General features: G+C 38.2%; 1 protein-coding gene across 1 annotated transcript in view; it reads right to left on the reverse strand.

The window, feature by feature from the left end:
* galt (galactose-1-phosphate uridylyltransferase) overlaps window positions 1-16798 on the reverse strand; it is a 196437-nt gene that overhangs the window by 14031 nt on the left and 165608 nt on the right. Inside the window, exon 10 of the mRNA XM_051684822.1 lies at window positions 1012-1166. Coding sequence (XP_051540782.1) covers window positions 1012-1166 — 155 coding nt within the window. The remainder of the gene's footprint in view (window positions 1-1011; window positions 1167-16798) is intronic.

Here is a 16798-nt window from a genome sequence, read left to right on the forward strand (position 1 = left end):
TTTACAGGCTTATTCGAGTAAATTTCACAGATGAATAAAAATAAGTACATTTTACTCTGGGTTTGAATAATTAATGAGCTTGCATGGTTTCACTGTTTGCAAGTTGATTTACACCATTTTTATTGTTGGTTTTGTTGTTATATTTGGTAACTTGTTGTTTTGTGAAGTCTGAAGTTAATTTTCTACTCAAAATGAACCGTTCACGATCAAAAAAATGATCTGTTGATTGTTACCGTCATCGTGTTTTGTGCACCAAGTGTGGCGGTCTAGATGCGTAGCCTTACATCTTATTGCTATTAGCAGTAATACATTGAGCTTCCTTGTGGAAGGTGTTCGTATGTGATGTGGTACATGATTAAACAAGTGTCCATAACAAAAGTTCAAAATATGAAATGTTCTAAATAAATGTTAATGAAAAGTTTAAGTATCATATACATCAGATTTGTAAGTAAAATGTACTGTATTAACTGAAATGTTTGTTAAATTTACTCGGTTTAATCAACATTATGTCATGAAGTTAAGAAGATTTTACTTAGAAAAACTGAACAAAACCGTAAAAAAACAAAATTAAGTACATTTTATTAGTCATTTTTTAATGTATAGTAAGTGTGTGCATGCACACAGAATAAACAGTTAAATTATAAACAAAACATATTTAGAATGATTTATTATTGATTTATTATCATTATTTTCTCTAATTAAAGTATTAATATTTATTAATTGATATTTATTATATTAATGCAATTTATGATATTAATATTGGTTAATATTTGTGATTAATTTGTGCAATAATTAATTAATTAATTAATTTACTGTCCTAGTGGGAGTCTTTGGTGGAATAGGATCACTTGTGTGAAAATGGAGGAAACACTGCTATCCTTGTACATTATGTATAATATGAATTATTTATTTATATATAAATAGATAAAGTCTATCTAGAAAAACAACTAATAAAAAATACAAATACTATTAGACACAAAATTATCCAGTGACGAAAAACAGAAAGCATACCTGTTCAGGTGTCAGATCTCTCTGTTCATTAGCGAGCATCTCATAGCCAACCATAAACTTGCGGATGGAGGCGGATCGCAGTAGAGGAGGGTAATAGTGTGCATGTAGCTGCCAGTGGCTCATATCTTCCTGTAGATGACTTCCTGTTGGGGCTCCTAAAGTACACATCAGAACTGTTACCACAAAGATCACACTGCAATATAACAGCATTGCGACAGTATCATCTCCAGATTTAAATTTAGCTTCATACTGAAATGTCAAACTCTAAACTCAACATGGAATGGCATTCGCAACCCATTTTACTTCTGTAATGAAATGTCTTTTAGAGTGAAATAAAATATTAAACAAGAAAAACATGTAGGACGGGACTTGATGTCAGTCGAAACGTCTTTCAGAGGGAGCTTTTTGATGAAAGATTATTTGGAATAATGTGAATGGTGTACAATAAGACCAGAAAAGCGTATTAAGAATCAGTATGGGGTCAAATTTGAATTCATGTTTTGATACACATTTGATACACATGCCATACGTCTTGTGACACATTTTAAAAAGTTGAAGTTATTTTAAACTTGACATAGCATCTAAAAATGTAGCGTTCCTGCACGAGATGATAAAAAAGGGAGACGTGTCTAGCACATATTTACACACCAAAAAAAAAAAAAAAAAACGTTTGGTGGAGATCTTTTGCTATTGCGTCATGCTCTTTTATGAGTGTCTAGCTGCATAAGCAATGCATTTTAAAATGCTGTATCAAGTTTAAAGGAGTTCAGTTTGGAAAAGCGTGTCTCGAGATCCATGCGTTCTGTTCCATTTTGTTGCACTCCATCTAGTGTCATGTTTAAACAGCCCCATCACAGCACTGGCCTCAGATAAATGCTGTTATTGCAGTGAGGTACAGTCTGAACCGCAAATGCAGCTTCAAAACTGAGCTCAATTGGACACCACCTCTATATTGGAATATTACTACCATTCATACAGCTTGAGTCTGGGGTAGTGCCGTGGTACTGGAATGCTGTGCAACACTAAGTTAACATAAGAGCTGTTGAATGAAGAATTTCTTTTTCGTTTTACTTTACTTTTCGTTTAATGTCTTTCAGAGGGAACTTTTTGATGAAAGATTATTTGGAATAATGTGAATGGTGTACAATAAGACCAGGAAAGTGTATTAAGAATCAGTATGGGGTCAAATGGGGTCAAAATTGAATTCATGTTTTTGATACACATCCATAGCCTTTATTGACTTAACAGATGGAAACTTTGCAAAGAAATGACAGTTCAGTCATTGCTTTCAATATGTTAAGATTTAGCATGTGACAGCTCATTAAGTTTACTATGTGTTTCATTTTAAGCAACAGATTAAATGGATAAAAAAAAAAGCCAATTGGAATATCTAAACATGTGTCATTCTCACAATCCCTCAAATAACACAAAAATGACTGGGTGCACTATTCAGTCCAATCAAAATGACTTGGCATCCATCTCGCAAATGAAAGTGTCTGTGGCTACATCAAAGACATATAGGCGAAACCACAGCACTGGGCCCACGCTAAAGCCCTCCAAAAAGAAGAAAGACAGTCATATAGGTTTGGAACGAGACCAGAGAAAAGTAAATGATGACAAAATTCTCAATTTTGGCCGAACTATTCCTTTAATTAACAACCCAGCCAACATATCAAGGCGTGCAAATGTCTGGATGCCATTGGCATGTGAGAAATCTGTTGCAAGGTATCACAGTGCATATTAAGTTATAAAATGGCTGTGAGAACCAGCGATTTGGCCGTGCGCCCAATCCAAGATCTCCTTCGCTTATCCCCATGTAATGAATGAAAAGCGTATCATGCAAGTTAGATCAGCTTTATCCTGTCTGTTCCAATGAAACGGCTGTTAATTTCCTCTGCTGACATTTTCTCGTCTGCCTCATGCTAGCTGGGATGTTATTGGGTTTGGATCGGGGTCTTACTTCCCAGCATTCACATGAACACACTCCTCTTTTGGCTCGTCTTGGGTTTCGTCTAGTTTTTGTTGACGTTCCTGGTTTATATTTGCCGCTCGTCTCTCAGGGTTTATTTAAATGCTGTAAGAAGTTATGTAGAGATCACTGGTAAGCAGACATTTTTGTCCGTGCCAGTGAAAATAATGTAAGTTTTAAATTCTCTAATACTGTTCCTATTGTAAACAGTTTAAGAGTATAAAAACTCTTGGTGAAATGGCCAAGAATATCAAGTTCAGTGATCTGAGCTTTACAAGACATTCCATGTCTATTTAATGATTATAGTGATGTCATCTTTTCTAATTTGACTTTTTTTTTAGCCTCACTACCATCATTTTCATGTGTGAATACTATCACATCAAATATAACAGAACACAGGAGTCTTGTGACCTATTTTAAAAAGTTGAAGTTATTTTAAACTTGATATAGCATCTAAAAATGTAGCGTTCCTGCACGAGATTATAAAAAGGGAGACATGTCTAGCACATATTTGAGTGTATCGCAGCATAAGCAATGCATTTTAAAACGGATACAGCATTTTAAAGGAGTTCAGTTTGGAAAAGCGCGTCTCGAGATCCATACGTTCTGTTCCATTTTGTTGCGCTCCATCTAGTGTCATGTTTAAATAGTCCCATCTGGTCTCACATACATGCTGTTACCGCAATGAGGCAGTTACCCAAATGCAGCTTCAAAACTGAGCTCAGTTGGACACCACCCCTATATTGGATATTACTACCGTTCATACAGCTTGAGTCTGGGGTAGTGCCGTGGTACTGGAATGCTTTGCAACACTATGTTAACATAAGTTGAACTGTTGAATGAAGCATCATTTTCGTTTTATTTTATTACATCAGATTTGAGAATAAGCACTTTTGCATATAACTAAGGGCCCTAGTTTAAGAACGCTAGCGCTAAGTGCAGCGCTATGTCATAAGTCATACATGGAAAGTCAATGGGCATGGCCAGGAAGTTTTGGTATTTTCGTGCAAGCATGCACTAAGTATAGGCACAAGTTGGTTTGGCGAAATTGCACAGAAATATTTCTATGACAGTGACACGGCCCTTTTATATGCATGGAATATGTGGTTCTCATCAGTATTCAGATTTATGCCCTGTTAAATTATAGAGAATGTAAGTATTATTAATAATGTTCATCTACTGACACACAAATCATGGCTAGTATTAACAATGTTTGTATCGGAATGCACTTCACATAAATCAGTTGATTGTTATTTTGAAAAATTAAATTAATGTATTGAAACATGAAAAAAATTTAATGAAAAATATTACTCAATTCAAATTACACAAATGAAAACAAAAATATACGAAGTGGTAAAAAAAATAAAAATAAATAAAAAATAAAAATAACATGAAATCCCAAACATTTTCTCTCCAACTTCCTTTTGCAGTGACTTAAAATCACTCTATGACAACAAGTGGAAAAATACCAATACAAATGATAAAAGATCAATACAGATCATAAATACAATTGTAAATTAGTCCTGTCACTCGATTAAAATTTTTAATCGTTATTTTTTGTAGTTAATCGTGATTAATCACAGATTTTAAAAGTGCTGAAATTTGACATTATATTTAGTTATTTTCTTGTCAAAATTCTTTTATTTATTTCTTGGGAAATATAATGCTTTATTAACGTTTTCCAAACAAAGCCTTCCGCAGTATAAAGATCGAAATGCACTAAAATATCACCAATTCAAGTGTAACATTAAATGTTTCCTAAAGTCTAAGTGGGAGTTTGACAAATTGAAAGAACTAGTCCCCACATAGGTTGCATTCTAATTGCAATGGGCATTAAATCTCTTAAACTCTCATCCTCCACAATATTATTCTGCTGGTAGACTGTGGCTATCCACTTTGTTACAGCAATCGTGAAGCTGCGTTCAAGATTCACATCAAAGTGCCTCTTTGAACACACCTGAAAAGCGCTTGCAAACCAGCACATCTCATTCTGTGTTTTGGTGATAGTTAAAATTTGGTGTGCTTCCGTGGTAATTAAAATGTGCCTTACATAGGCTTAAAAATACTTGATTTCTATCACAACTCCCATCTGGGCTTGTTTTGTACATACAATAGCGCAAAGAGCTCCTTTCTCCATAATTTTATCATTGACAGGGAAGCGCTGTCAGAGATTCTTTTATTTACTGAGATAACAACCTCAGCGTAATGGTCAACTTTAGCGTGTTACGACAGTACCACCCATATAATGTCTATGGGTCCACTGCGTTATGCTGTTTTAAACTAAGCTTGGAGGCTCTGTTGGTAGAAGGGCTCTGGCGCCGTTTTGTGTGTGTGTGTTTGTGTGTGTGTGTGTGTGTGTGTTTGTGGTGAGTGCGTCAGTGTAATGACTCCGGATGGACACATTACAAAGGTTCCGCCCTTCACACCAGTGTTTATGCTGTATTAACGGTAAATGCGTTAATCGCGTTCAAGAAAAATTTACTTTTTTAATTAATCGCATGCTTTAACTTGTTAATTCTGACAGCTCTATTGTAAATATAAACATAATTATAATAATTGAAAAATATACCATGACCTAAAGATAGTTTTACACAAATCTCATAAATATTTGTTTCATAAAACGACTACAACAGTGATCATCATGAACATAATTTTATGTTCTGCATTTTCAGAGTTTGGAAATTTACTTTTTTCCCACCTGTTGGTGAAGTCTCCAATCTCCAAATGAAGGAACTGAGTTTAGACTTAGCGCTGAAAACAGACGTGCTTTTGAAACGTTTTAGCGCAATGACCTATTTCTCAAATTGCGCTTTGCACCACTTAATTGACATAACAATACAATGCATGCATATACCCCCCCCCCCCCCCCCCCACACACACCCACTTGCGCTTTGCACTGGTATGAAAACTGCACTTAGATTTTGCGCACTAATGAAAACAGAGCCTTAGGTCTCTGTTCTGTTGGTTTATGCATTCATTGTGCCCTCTAGTGGATTAAGGAGAGAACGCCGATTAAAAATTGACTAAAAATCAAAGAATTGATAAAACTGTGTATGCAGCTCCCAAATCAAATATTGTGGCTATGGCGCAGGTTGAACATCAATAACATCAGATATCATTGATTATCAAGTGTCTTGTGACGATTCTTCAAATTTCTGCTTTTGTGTTTCACAGAAGAAAGTCATGACACGAGAGTGGGTAAATTATGACAAAACTGGCATTTTTGGGTTAACTATCACTTTAACATTTAGTCATCATTAAAATTGAGATGGCCTGGATATAAAACACATCTCTAGATCCTTAAATCATGGAGGTCCATCTTCAATTGACACTCACAGTTTAAATCAGAATACATGCCCTTGCCAGGTTGAATAGGATTAGCAAAGTAATAAGCTGAACTGAATTCAAGGTGTGCTTTTAGAGGTTTTATTCAATTAAACTCTTCATATTTCTTATCAGCTATGTTAAGCCATGTTTACTTGCTTGGAAATTGCAGAAGCAATCTAACAATTCCCAATTTATCCCACCGTGCAGAAATGGCCATAAAACAAACAACTTCAAGGACAGTAAAAGCAGGATTGCAGTGCTGAGAAGTTCCACTAGTTACAGAGACTGGCTGGTAATTTTCGCTTTGCTCTCTGAATAATGTGCCATGACTGTTTATCTGGTTTCTGCAACTAAATATATGAATCCATAAAAGAGGCCTGCATGTCTCAACATCCTAATTAAATTATTAATTGTGAAATGCATTTAATTTCTATCTGAAAAAAAAAAAAAAAAAAAAAAAAAAATGGGCTTCATAATATAAAACGCAGGATGATGATTAAAAGGCAGATAGCTGTGGCTTGCAGTAGGTCCCATATAAACTCAAAGAACCTTGAAGAAATAGTTACCCATTTAAATTCTGTTATCATTTACTCACCCTCCTCATGTTGTTCCAAAACCAGAAATCTCATTTGTGTCAGATTTAAAAAATGGATTGTACCAGGGTTGATGAACTATCCCTGTAACTGGCAATTTAAGTCACCAGCTAAACCAGTTTAACTGGTCTAGGGTTATATTTGTTAACTATGTATGTTAAAATAAAGGTCATCAATACTCAAGGAAACTTGAGGAAATACTACCAAAGAAAATCAAACTTAGAAGGTGACATCAGCAAGAGTTGCTCATTAGCGGTGAAAGCTGCCGTGGCGCTAACAAACAACAGAGCAGCGTGCTAATTAGCCCGCTAACGCTAACTCCCTGGCTTATCAGGACGCCTTTGTGCCTCCAGTAACAAAAAACAAATATTTGATTTCCTCAAACTAATGAGCTCCACTAGAAAAAGAAAAAAAGAAAAAAGAAAAAAACAAGGTTTTCATGACAGTGTAATGGCGTCCTTTATTAAATGTGACTTTCCCTGCTTCCAAACACTTAATGAAAGTAGTGGTTACCTACAGTTTAAACACTCTGAAATGAAGCTTGACGATTGTGGCTTCAGAACAAGGAGAAACAAACGGAGGATAAAGGGTATTTCTGAAGTTCTCAAAGAGCTTACAAAGTCAATCTTTTTAAGGAGACAATATGAAAGAATAAAGGTTGTTGATACTGTTAAAGGCAGGAATATACAGTATATATACAGTTGCAATCAAAACTATTCAACCCCCTAGACCTGCAAGACATTCTGGTTATGTGAATATAAACACATTAACTAAAACCTCAATAAACCGTCAAAGAAACTTTTAATGCACATTTGAATGAATTTGAGAACATAAAGTTAGGATTAGGTTAATCTAATTTAACCCAAACTCTCCACAAATGTCAATTCAAAATTATTCAAAAGTCAGTATTTGTGGAGCATCCTTTAACCAACATCCCAAAAATGTTGAGCTTCTGACACCTCTTTATAGGAATCTTAACCTATTTCTCATGTGCAAAAGCTTCCGGCTCATTGACATTCTTTGGTTTCTGTGCTGACGCCGCTTTCTTCAAATCCTACCAAAGATTTTCAATTGGATTTTAATGCAGGTACTGAGATTCATTCAAGGGCATTACAGGACCCATCCCTGAACCAGGCTTTGGAAAACTTGGCTGTATCCTTGGCATTGTTGTCATCACCATGCTTCAATTAATGCACTAAAGGCATTACATTCTTTGCCAAAATGGCCTGATAACCCAAAGAATCCTTGGTACCATTCACATGGTCAGGCTAGCCATTTCCTGTAGCAGCGAACTCCACAGGCCTACTTTGCTCTAAAAACTAAATTTTTGCTCCTTATTAAATTGTTACTTAAAATGAGCTAATGTAACACAATTCATATATAATTTATTTATTTATTTATTTTTTGCCACAACTTAATTTCATTGTGTGCAATCAATTTAAATTATTTGCATTGGGACAACCTAAATTATTTTTGTTGGCCATAACAAGACGTAGTGGACATGTTATGTCAAGTTCCCACCATGCACCTCAACATGAGTAAAAACTGCAAATTAATCTCTTAATATAATATTTAAAACTGATTGGCATGATGTTGTCCTCGATTGCTGAGGCTACAAGCTCACAGCTTGTTACATATATGACAACAAATGTTACAGTGCCACTGGACAAACCGCCTCTGCTCTGCACGCCATGGCTCTCCTGCAAGTACACCAAGCCAAGGTGCTAAAAGAACTACACTACAGGGTAGTTCTGACCCGGGATTGATGCAGGAACTGCGCTCTGTGACCGACCTCGCTCTCCGGGTGACGGAGGTCACGGCGCAGTCTCTCGGGCAGACGATGTCCACCCTGGTGGTCCAGGAGCGCCACCTTTGGCTCTACTTGGTCGAGATGGGAGAAGCGGACAAGGCACGGTTCCTTGACGCCCCCATTTCCCAGGTTGGCCTGTTTGGCGACACCGTCGAGGACTTTGCCCAGCAGTTCTCGGCGGTGAAGAAGCAGACGGAGGTTTTACAACATATCCTGCCCCGGCGTGGCTTAAGACCCCGCACCCTGTCTGCTCGTTGCTGAGGGCATCCTCCTGCAGCAATAACACTGGCTCTGCTGCAGCCCGCCCCTGTGGCCCGGCTCCGGCGTGGAAGCAGATGCCACCCGTCTTGCGGCCGGCCGCTAAGAACCCGAGGAAGATGGGTGACCCAGGGATGAGGAGATCCACTTCTATAGGGCTGGTCGACAGACCACTCCATCCCACGGTGGAGGGCCGGGAGGAGAATCTTTTGTTGCCGCATGCCCAGGAGGCTGCAGCACCCAAAGGCCTGACAAAAGAATGGTTCCCTTGTCTCCTGAGTTACATATCCGGTGCACACCGTCGTTGTCATGACCACCATCCACCATCCCATTTTGGCAGGTATGGCACTCCAGCGGCGGACCCCCCGCCCCTGTGCACCCAGCTGTGGCACAAACACGGCCACACTGGATTGGTTCCAGTAGATTACGGGGACGAGATTCTTCCTCCCCCCCTCGACCAATCTTATGGTGGGCGGCAGGAGCCAGGTAAGTGCTTCAATGTCCCTGGACTCAGCACGGGCTCGAGCTCTGCCCCGTCGTGAGGCCCCACCCACCGGTACATCCGACGTGATCATTCCCTTGGTCCCCCTCGCCCGGAGTTTGGGTGCATGGCTCGTGCTTTCCGAACCATCGCGATGGCTGACCATGACCGTCTGACTCGGCTACGCGATTCAGTTCACCAGGCACCCACCCAGGTTCAGCGGCGTCCGCTTCACCTCGGTGAAGGGCGAGAATGCCGCAACCTTGGATGCGGAGATCGCTACCCTTCTGTGCAAGGGCACGATAGAGCCTGTCCCTCCAGCCGAGATGAAGGGTTCTACAGCCCTTACTTCATCGTACCGAAGAAAGGCGGTGGGTTGCGACCAATCCTGGACCTGCGAGTACTGAACCAGGCTTTGCACAGACTACTGTTCAAGATGCTGACACAAAAACGCATTCTAGCGAGCATCCCACATCTAGATTGGTTCACAGCGGTAGACCTGAAGGACGCATACTTTCACGTCTCTGTCTTACCTCGACACAGACCCTTACTGCGGTTTGCCTTCATAGGCCAGGCATACCAGTACAAGATCCTCCCCTTCAGCCTGTCCTTGTCCCCTCGCGTCTACGCTCCCATTGCATGTCACAACTCGCCCGCCGTCTGCTCCTCTGGAGTCAGCAGTGCCTCAAGTCACTATGAGCCACTCACATCCCGGGCGACCTCAACACCACAGCGGACGTGCCGTCACGTCAGGTTACCCTCAGGGGAGAGTGGAGACTCCACCCTCAGGTGGTCCAGCTGATTTGGAGTCAATTCGGTCGAGCACAGGTAGACCTGTTTGCTTTCCGGGAATCCTCCCACTGCCCGCTCTGATACGCCCTGACCGAGGCACCCCTCAGTATAGATGCGCTGGCACACAGCTGGCCCCCTGGACTACGCAAATACGCATTTCCCCCAGCAAGCTTACTCGCACAGACCCTGTGCAAGGTCAGGGAGGACGGGGAGCAGGCCAACCTAGTTGCACCCCACTGGCCCACCCAGATCTCACGCTCCTCGCGAAATGGCCGGGACCTGGTCTCGGCTCCTCAGCACAAAACCTGAATGAGTGGTTGCATACCAGCTCCTTTTATACCCATATGTCTGGGGGAGTGGCATGCAAATTCCACTTGCCAATTCTCATTGGCCTTTTTTCAAAAAAGCAGAGGTGTTTGGGGCTCCCAAGAGTGACCCCTAGTGTCACTACATCGACACAACGTCTCGTTCCCTCCATCAGAGAACGAAGGTTACGAAAGTAACCATGACGTTTCCTTTCGTGAAGTTTTCCTTTCTTCCCCACCCAGGAAGGTTAGTTGTTGTACAATACGTTTTAAATGCACAAATGGTGCTGCCAACTTTGTCTCTTGTAAATCTTGTAGCCAATGCCTTTCTGGTGTAATGAAAAAATCTCCTCTTTTAGTTTTTGTAAGAGCTCCTTTTTCTTTGCCAGAGTTGCATAGAAAACCATATTTGCTTTACGACATTAAACTTAAATTTTAAAACTTAAACACGTCTTTTTAAAGTGAAGGCTTCATTGTGTTTTTAAACAATTACTTTTATAGCCTTACAAATTTAAAAACAGCTACATGAAATAGGGGTTGAATAATTATGGCTGTATTTAAAAAAAATAAAAAAAATATACTGAAATATACTGTAACATTTTGACAGGTTTCGACCAATTCACCCATTTTCTTTTGTAATTTCAGACTTTGCCAGGTGTTCCATATCACTCTGAGGAGAGAGACATCTTCAGATCCATGCATCTGTGTCTAAGAATGATCACACCCACACATGCACTGTAGGTGGTGGACATTCCGACCAAGCACAGAACAATCAATGAGTCCACTTGGACCTGTGTAGCATTCTAACCCTCCTGTAGACCAGTCACTAGATGTTCTCTCACCCAAAAGAATACAAGACTGCATGCAGCGAGCATCAGGGTGTCAGGTCAGCAGTACTTTCATATGAAACAGAGCACAACACTGGGCAAAATGACACTGCTGGCATCTCCAGTACTCATGGGAAAAAAGATGGACCAATAGAATTACATAATAAATCACTGTGCATTATACACTCAAAAAAAATAAAATAAAAAATAAATAAATAAAAAAAAAGTACTTTTACTATTGCCAGTTTTACTCATTCTTTCTATTTTCATATTACTCAAAAAATCAAGGGATCTTAAATTAACTGAGTTGAATCAACTGAAAATGTGTCTTGTCAGCTTTACTTAATCCATGTGCATTGGGACAACATGAATATTTTTTTGTTTGGTTAACTGAAACTGGGCAGAAGATTTCTAGTTCCCTGCAAGCTTTGCTTGGGACTCGACAGGGAGAGTAAATGTTAATATAAACTGTTTTTATGTGTCTGCTCAAGATGAATATAAAGGGGGAGACATTTTATTGTTTAATGTTTTGTTGAGCTTTAGATTCATTTCTGTTATGTTGTAGTTTTGTAGGTTTCCATCATGGTGAAGAGTGGAGCTTGAGCCTAGATTGAGAGGCAATACATTTTGAGTATTCTACATATTGATTTATCCATTGAGCAATTGCTGTCCCAAGTTTCGTTGGGTTTACTCCATTCAGTTAGGTTCCCTCTAATAGAAGTACTTAAGTTGAAATTACTTGATCATTTTAATTTAGACAACACATTTCAAACATTTGGAACCACTGTCCATAACTGAATCAAGTTCAGAGAGTTATTTATTTGAGTGTAGAGCAGTGTTATAAAGTTTATATGTTAACTAAAAACTGCATAACCACTGGCTTAGAAAGCACCACTAATTAAGACAAATACATTTACTGTCTGTCCATGAACCTCAACACAACTCTAAACCTGACTTTTTTCTTGTTAGTCTTCCAGAAGGTCATTATCCAGACAGAATGATAAAACAACTTTTCTAGTCTTAACTGTTCTGACTGTGGCTGTGTAAACATGCCTAATGAAAATTTTAATCTAAGGCTTCATACCATTGATGCAGAGCTTAGGAGAAAATCTTCTTCATCTTCTTGGTTTTTATGGTTATTTTACTATGCATGGTATGGTCTTATCAAAACTAAAGTGAATTAAAAATGCAATCGAGACAATTTGCGAAGTTATGAAGGAAATGTGAAGTCATTTGAAATATCTCTGGCACAAAAGTATTTGGTACAAGCAAGATAATGAACTTCGCTAAACACTTGACTTCAGGATTAAATGCACTGGCGTGTGATCAGATTTTGAGAGCAGCAAATAACAAATTACTTAATCAATTTACATAATAAAACCAGAGTTAATTTTTTAATGAAGAAACACTAGTCTAGCATAGACAGACCTAGTAATTTAGTATTATATTTTCTCAAAATTTTACTTAAATTGCACTTCAAACTTTAACTTTGTAAAAATAGAAAATAAACCTTTAAAAAAAAATGGAAAAAAAAATGTAGATAATAGATACTAGCTTCTCCATGGTTTCTGGTTAGCTATCTCATTTTGGTAATGTATTTTCAAAAATAAATTGTAAAAAAAAAAATAATAATAATAAAAGGAAGAAATACTTAAGCGCACACAGTAATCCAGTAACCACACACAGTATGTGCACCTGAGCAATCGCAAAAAGACTGAATTGGCAATACATTGGTCAACCACTAATTGAGACTAAATAATTAGTTACATTATTGTCTTAATTCTAATAATATAACTTACTACTTTTAAAAGTAACCTTTTCATTACTGACTCCAACCTTTCACATTAACATTGTTCACATCAGCATTGCTTGCATAAATGATTTATTCCAGTTTATGAAGCTCAAATTATGATAAAATTACAATTTTAACAGTACTTACAGCATTTAACCCAAAGTGCCATCGTACAGTACATGGGCGCTTCTTCAACTTTGGAGGCATTCATGTCTTAGGGGTTGAAATAAACTGATTTAAACTTTTGTCTTTTTTTGTAATTGGAGTGTCTCATTAAAACTGAATTTAAAACTTTTTACCAAAACTTCATCATTTATTTTTGGTACATTTCAGATGTCTTTTATGTATAGGATTTTACGTTTTAGCCTTGACCCAGAACCAGACTTTCAATATAAAACTATGAAAATCAAAGTTTAAAACTATGATAATCGAAACAAAGTGTGAAATAAATACAAACCATTTCAAAATGTATTGTGTGAAAATTATTTCTATATTTTTTTTTAAACAGTACGACACTCACCGATCGCTTTATAAGGTACGCTTGTACACCTACTTATTCATGCGATTATCTAATCAGCAAATCGTGTGGCAGCAGTGCAATGCATAAAATCATTCAAATGCGGGTCAGGAGCAGGTTCCACTTCTGTCAGCCAAGAACAGAAAGCTGAGGCTGTTGTGGGCCCACCATCTGTGTACCTCAGCAGAAATCAAGATTCAGCAGACCAGGCTATGTTTTTCCAGTCTTTAACTGTCCAGTTTTGGTGAGCCTGTGCCCACTGCAGCCTCAGTTTTCTGTTCTTGGCTGACAGAAGTGGAAACCGATGTGTTTTTTGCTGTTGTATCCCATTCACCTCAAGGTCCAACGTGTTGTACATTCTGAGATGCTGTTCTGCTCACTACAATTGTACAGAGTGGTTATCTGAGTTACCGTAGCCTTTCTGTCAGCTCGAACCAGTCTGGCCATTCTCCATTGACCTCTCTCATCAACAAGGCATTTCCATTGGCAGAACTGCCGCTCACTGGATGTTTTTTTATTTTGGCACCATTCTGAGTAAACTCTAGAGACTGTTGTGCGTGAAATCCCAGGAGATCAGCAGTTACAGAAATACTCAAACCAGCCCGTCTGGCACCAACAATCATGCCACAGTCCAAATCACTGAGTTCAAATTTTTTTCCCCATTCTGATGGTTGATGGTATCTGCCTGATTTTATGCATTGCACTGCTGCCACACGGTTGGATGATTAGATAATCACATGAATAAGTAGGTGTACAGATGTACCTAGTAAAATGTTTGGGAAATGTTTAGTGTTACTTGAATTGATGCTATTTTAGTGCATTTCAATCTTTATACTGTGGAAGGTTTTGTTTGGAAAATGTTAATAAAGCATTATATTGTTGCATTTTCTTTTCTTTCTTAAGATGGAAATAAATGCATTTTGATAGGAAAAGCAGTATATGTAGTATCAAATTTCAGCACTTTCAAAATCTGCAATTAATCGCTAGCTATTAAATAAAAATAAATTCGAATAATTGTGATTTAAATTTTTTAATCGACTGAGCACTATATATATATATATATATCGAGTGTGTCCTTGTACAGACTCAACAAAAGTATCTGCAGAGAAGGTTTTGATGGAATATAAAATTTCAGGGTAAATATGACTTGTAAGCAGATAAATTTTATTGGGTGTCATTACCAATCAAGCTGTAATTTTGCCAAATAACACAAAAAGAGTGAAAATATTAAATTGTATGACTTCAGGATACGTAAAATGTTAGCTATTAAATAAGCTTTAGCAAGACAAAGGGATGTTTTTCTTAAATCTCCTGTGATACATGTACATACAATGTTGGACACTGTTAGAAGACAAATAAAAGAAAAAAACATAGTGTGAAAAATATTTTAATGAGTGTGGGAAGCAGGGCAAGACTGTGAAGATAAGTGGTGAATGAGGTCCACCTATGTGCCACACCGGTCTCAAGTTCCAGTGAGGGGCGGCGGGAGTATTTAAGGAGAGGAGACAGTGGCAGACGGGAGAGAGAGATGCAAGAAGCTGTGTCGATGGTGTAATGCTGAAAAGCAATATGTGTTGGAGCTGCTGAAAAGCCCAGCTTCCTCCTTGCCCACCTTGTGAACTTTGTTACATTGGTGCTGAAACCTGGCAAGGAGAAAGCTCAGACGGGCTTGACAAACACGTAAGACCCTTTAATGTGGCACTTTTCAGTGTACATTAAACACGACAATACAGCTGCTTTTCAGCAGCTCCAACACATATTGCTTTTCAGCATTACACCATCAACACAAACAGACAGCTTTGTGCTTCTCTCTCTTTCCTGTCTGCCACTGTCTCCTTTCCTTAAATACTTCCGCCGCCCCTCACTGGAACGCGAGACTGGTGTGGCACACAGGTGGACCTCATTCACCACTTATCTTCCCGGCCTCACTCTGCCCAGACGCCACACGGCCCCGCTCTGTTTGCCACAATGAGATTGTACTTTCTAGAAATCCACAGTGCTAAAAGTGCATAAAATTGCAGAAACTCACAGAGATACTCATCTGCCTCTTGGAGCATTTACCTTTACACACTCAAACTATACTGATATACCTTGAACTTTATTTATCACTGTAATCTCTGGAAATTAAATCTTTTGTGTTGCTAATGACATGCTCTAGCAGTTGAAGTACATGAACATAGTGTTAATGAGGCCCTCAATGTCAAGCACAATTCTTTCAACCTTTCCTGTATTACATTCTCTCTATTCCTCCCCAGCCTGTTCAAAAGGAAGCACTCTGAGCCAAACTTCTGTTCAGCCATATCCTTCTCTCACACTGAATTCTGTAAACAAGCTCTCGGTTTCAGTTGAGCCTCCACATCCTTTATTGAAAGGCACCTTGGAGAGACACCACTGAGCTGTAGTCTTTGGTGGGACATATGGCACATGAATGGACCATTTTAGCATTAAGTTATGATACAATAAAAACTGATTATTTGTAAACATATAAGCGATATATAGACAATTCTTCAATTAGGAAAGCTTTTCTGTCCCTAAGGATGATCTTAAAGAACATTAAATCAAGTTTTGAAGGATAGATTATAAAAGCTTTAAAGTGCTGTCAATACCATCATGCCAAGCATTTTAGAGAACAATTTCTCAAAAAAAAACAAAAAAAAAAAAAACATAATAATTCTATTTGGTTACAATGGGAATGAAAAGTGACAGGGGAGCATATCTCTACCAGCAAACCAGAATGACAGTTTAAAGATCAGAAATTTCATTTTTATCTCATGATTTGAGAGTAGCTTTATTAGGTGTCATTACTGAAATAGTTAGTATATGAGAATTACAAATACAATACATTTATTTTTATTTTTATAAACTCAAAGTTAATTGACTGTTAGTTAACTTGTAAGTCAAATGCTTATCCAAATTGTCTAAAAAAATTAAAATAAAAATATTGACATCACATCATCACTATCAGGGTTTCAAACTACTTATAACTTAAAGTAATTAAACTACATTCAAACTACTCATTTGAAAATACTTTGCTACACTATAAGCTACAAACAAAAGCTATTTAAAGAAGAAAATACACTACCATTCAAAAGTTTAGGGTCACTTACTCATTCTTT

The sequence above is a fragment of the Myxocyprinus asiaticus genome, chromosome 43 (assembly GCF_019703515.2).
Source record: "Myxocyprinus asiaticus isolate MX2 ecotype Aquarium Trade chromosome 43, UBuf_Myxa_2, whole genome shotgun sequence".
In the NCBI taxonomy this organism is placed as follows: Eukaryota; Metazoa; Chordata; class Actinopteri; order Cypriniformes; family Catostomidae; genus Myxocyprinus; species Myxocyprinus asiaticus.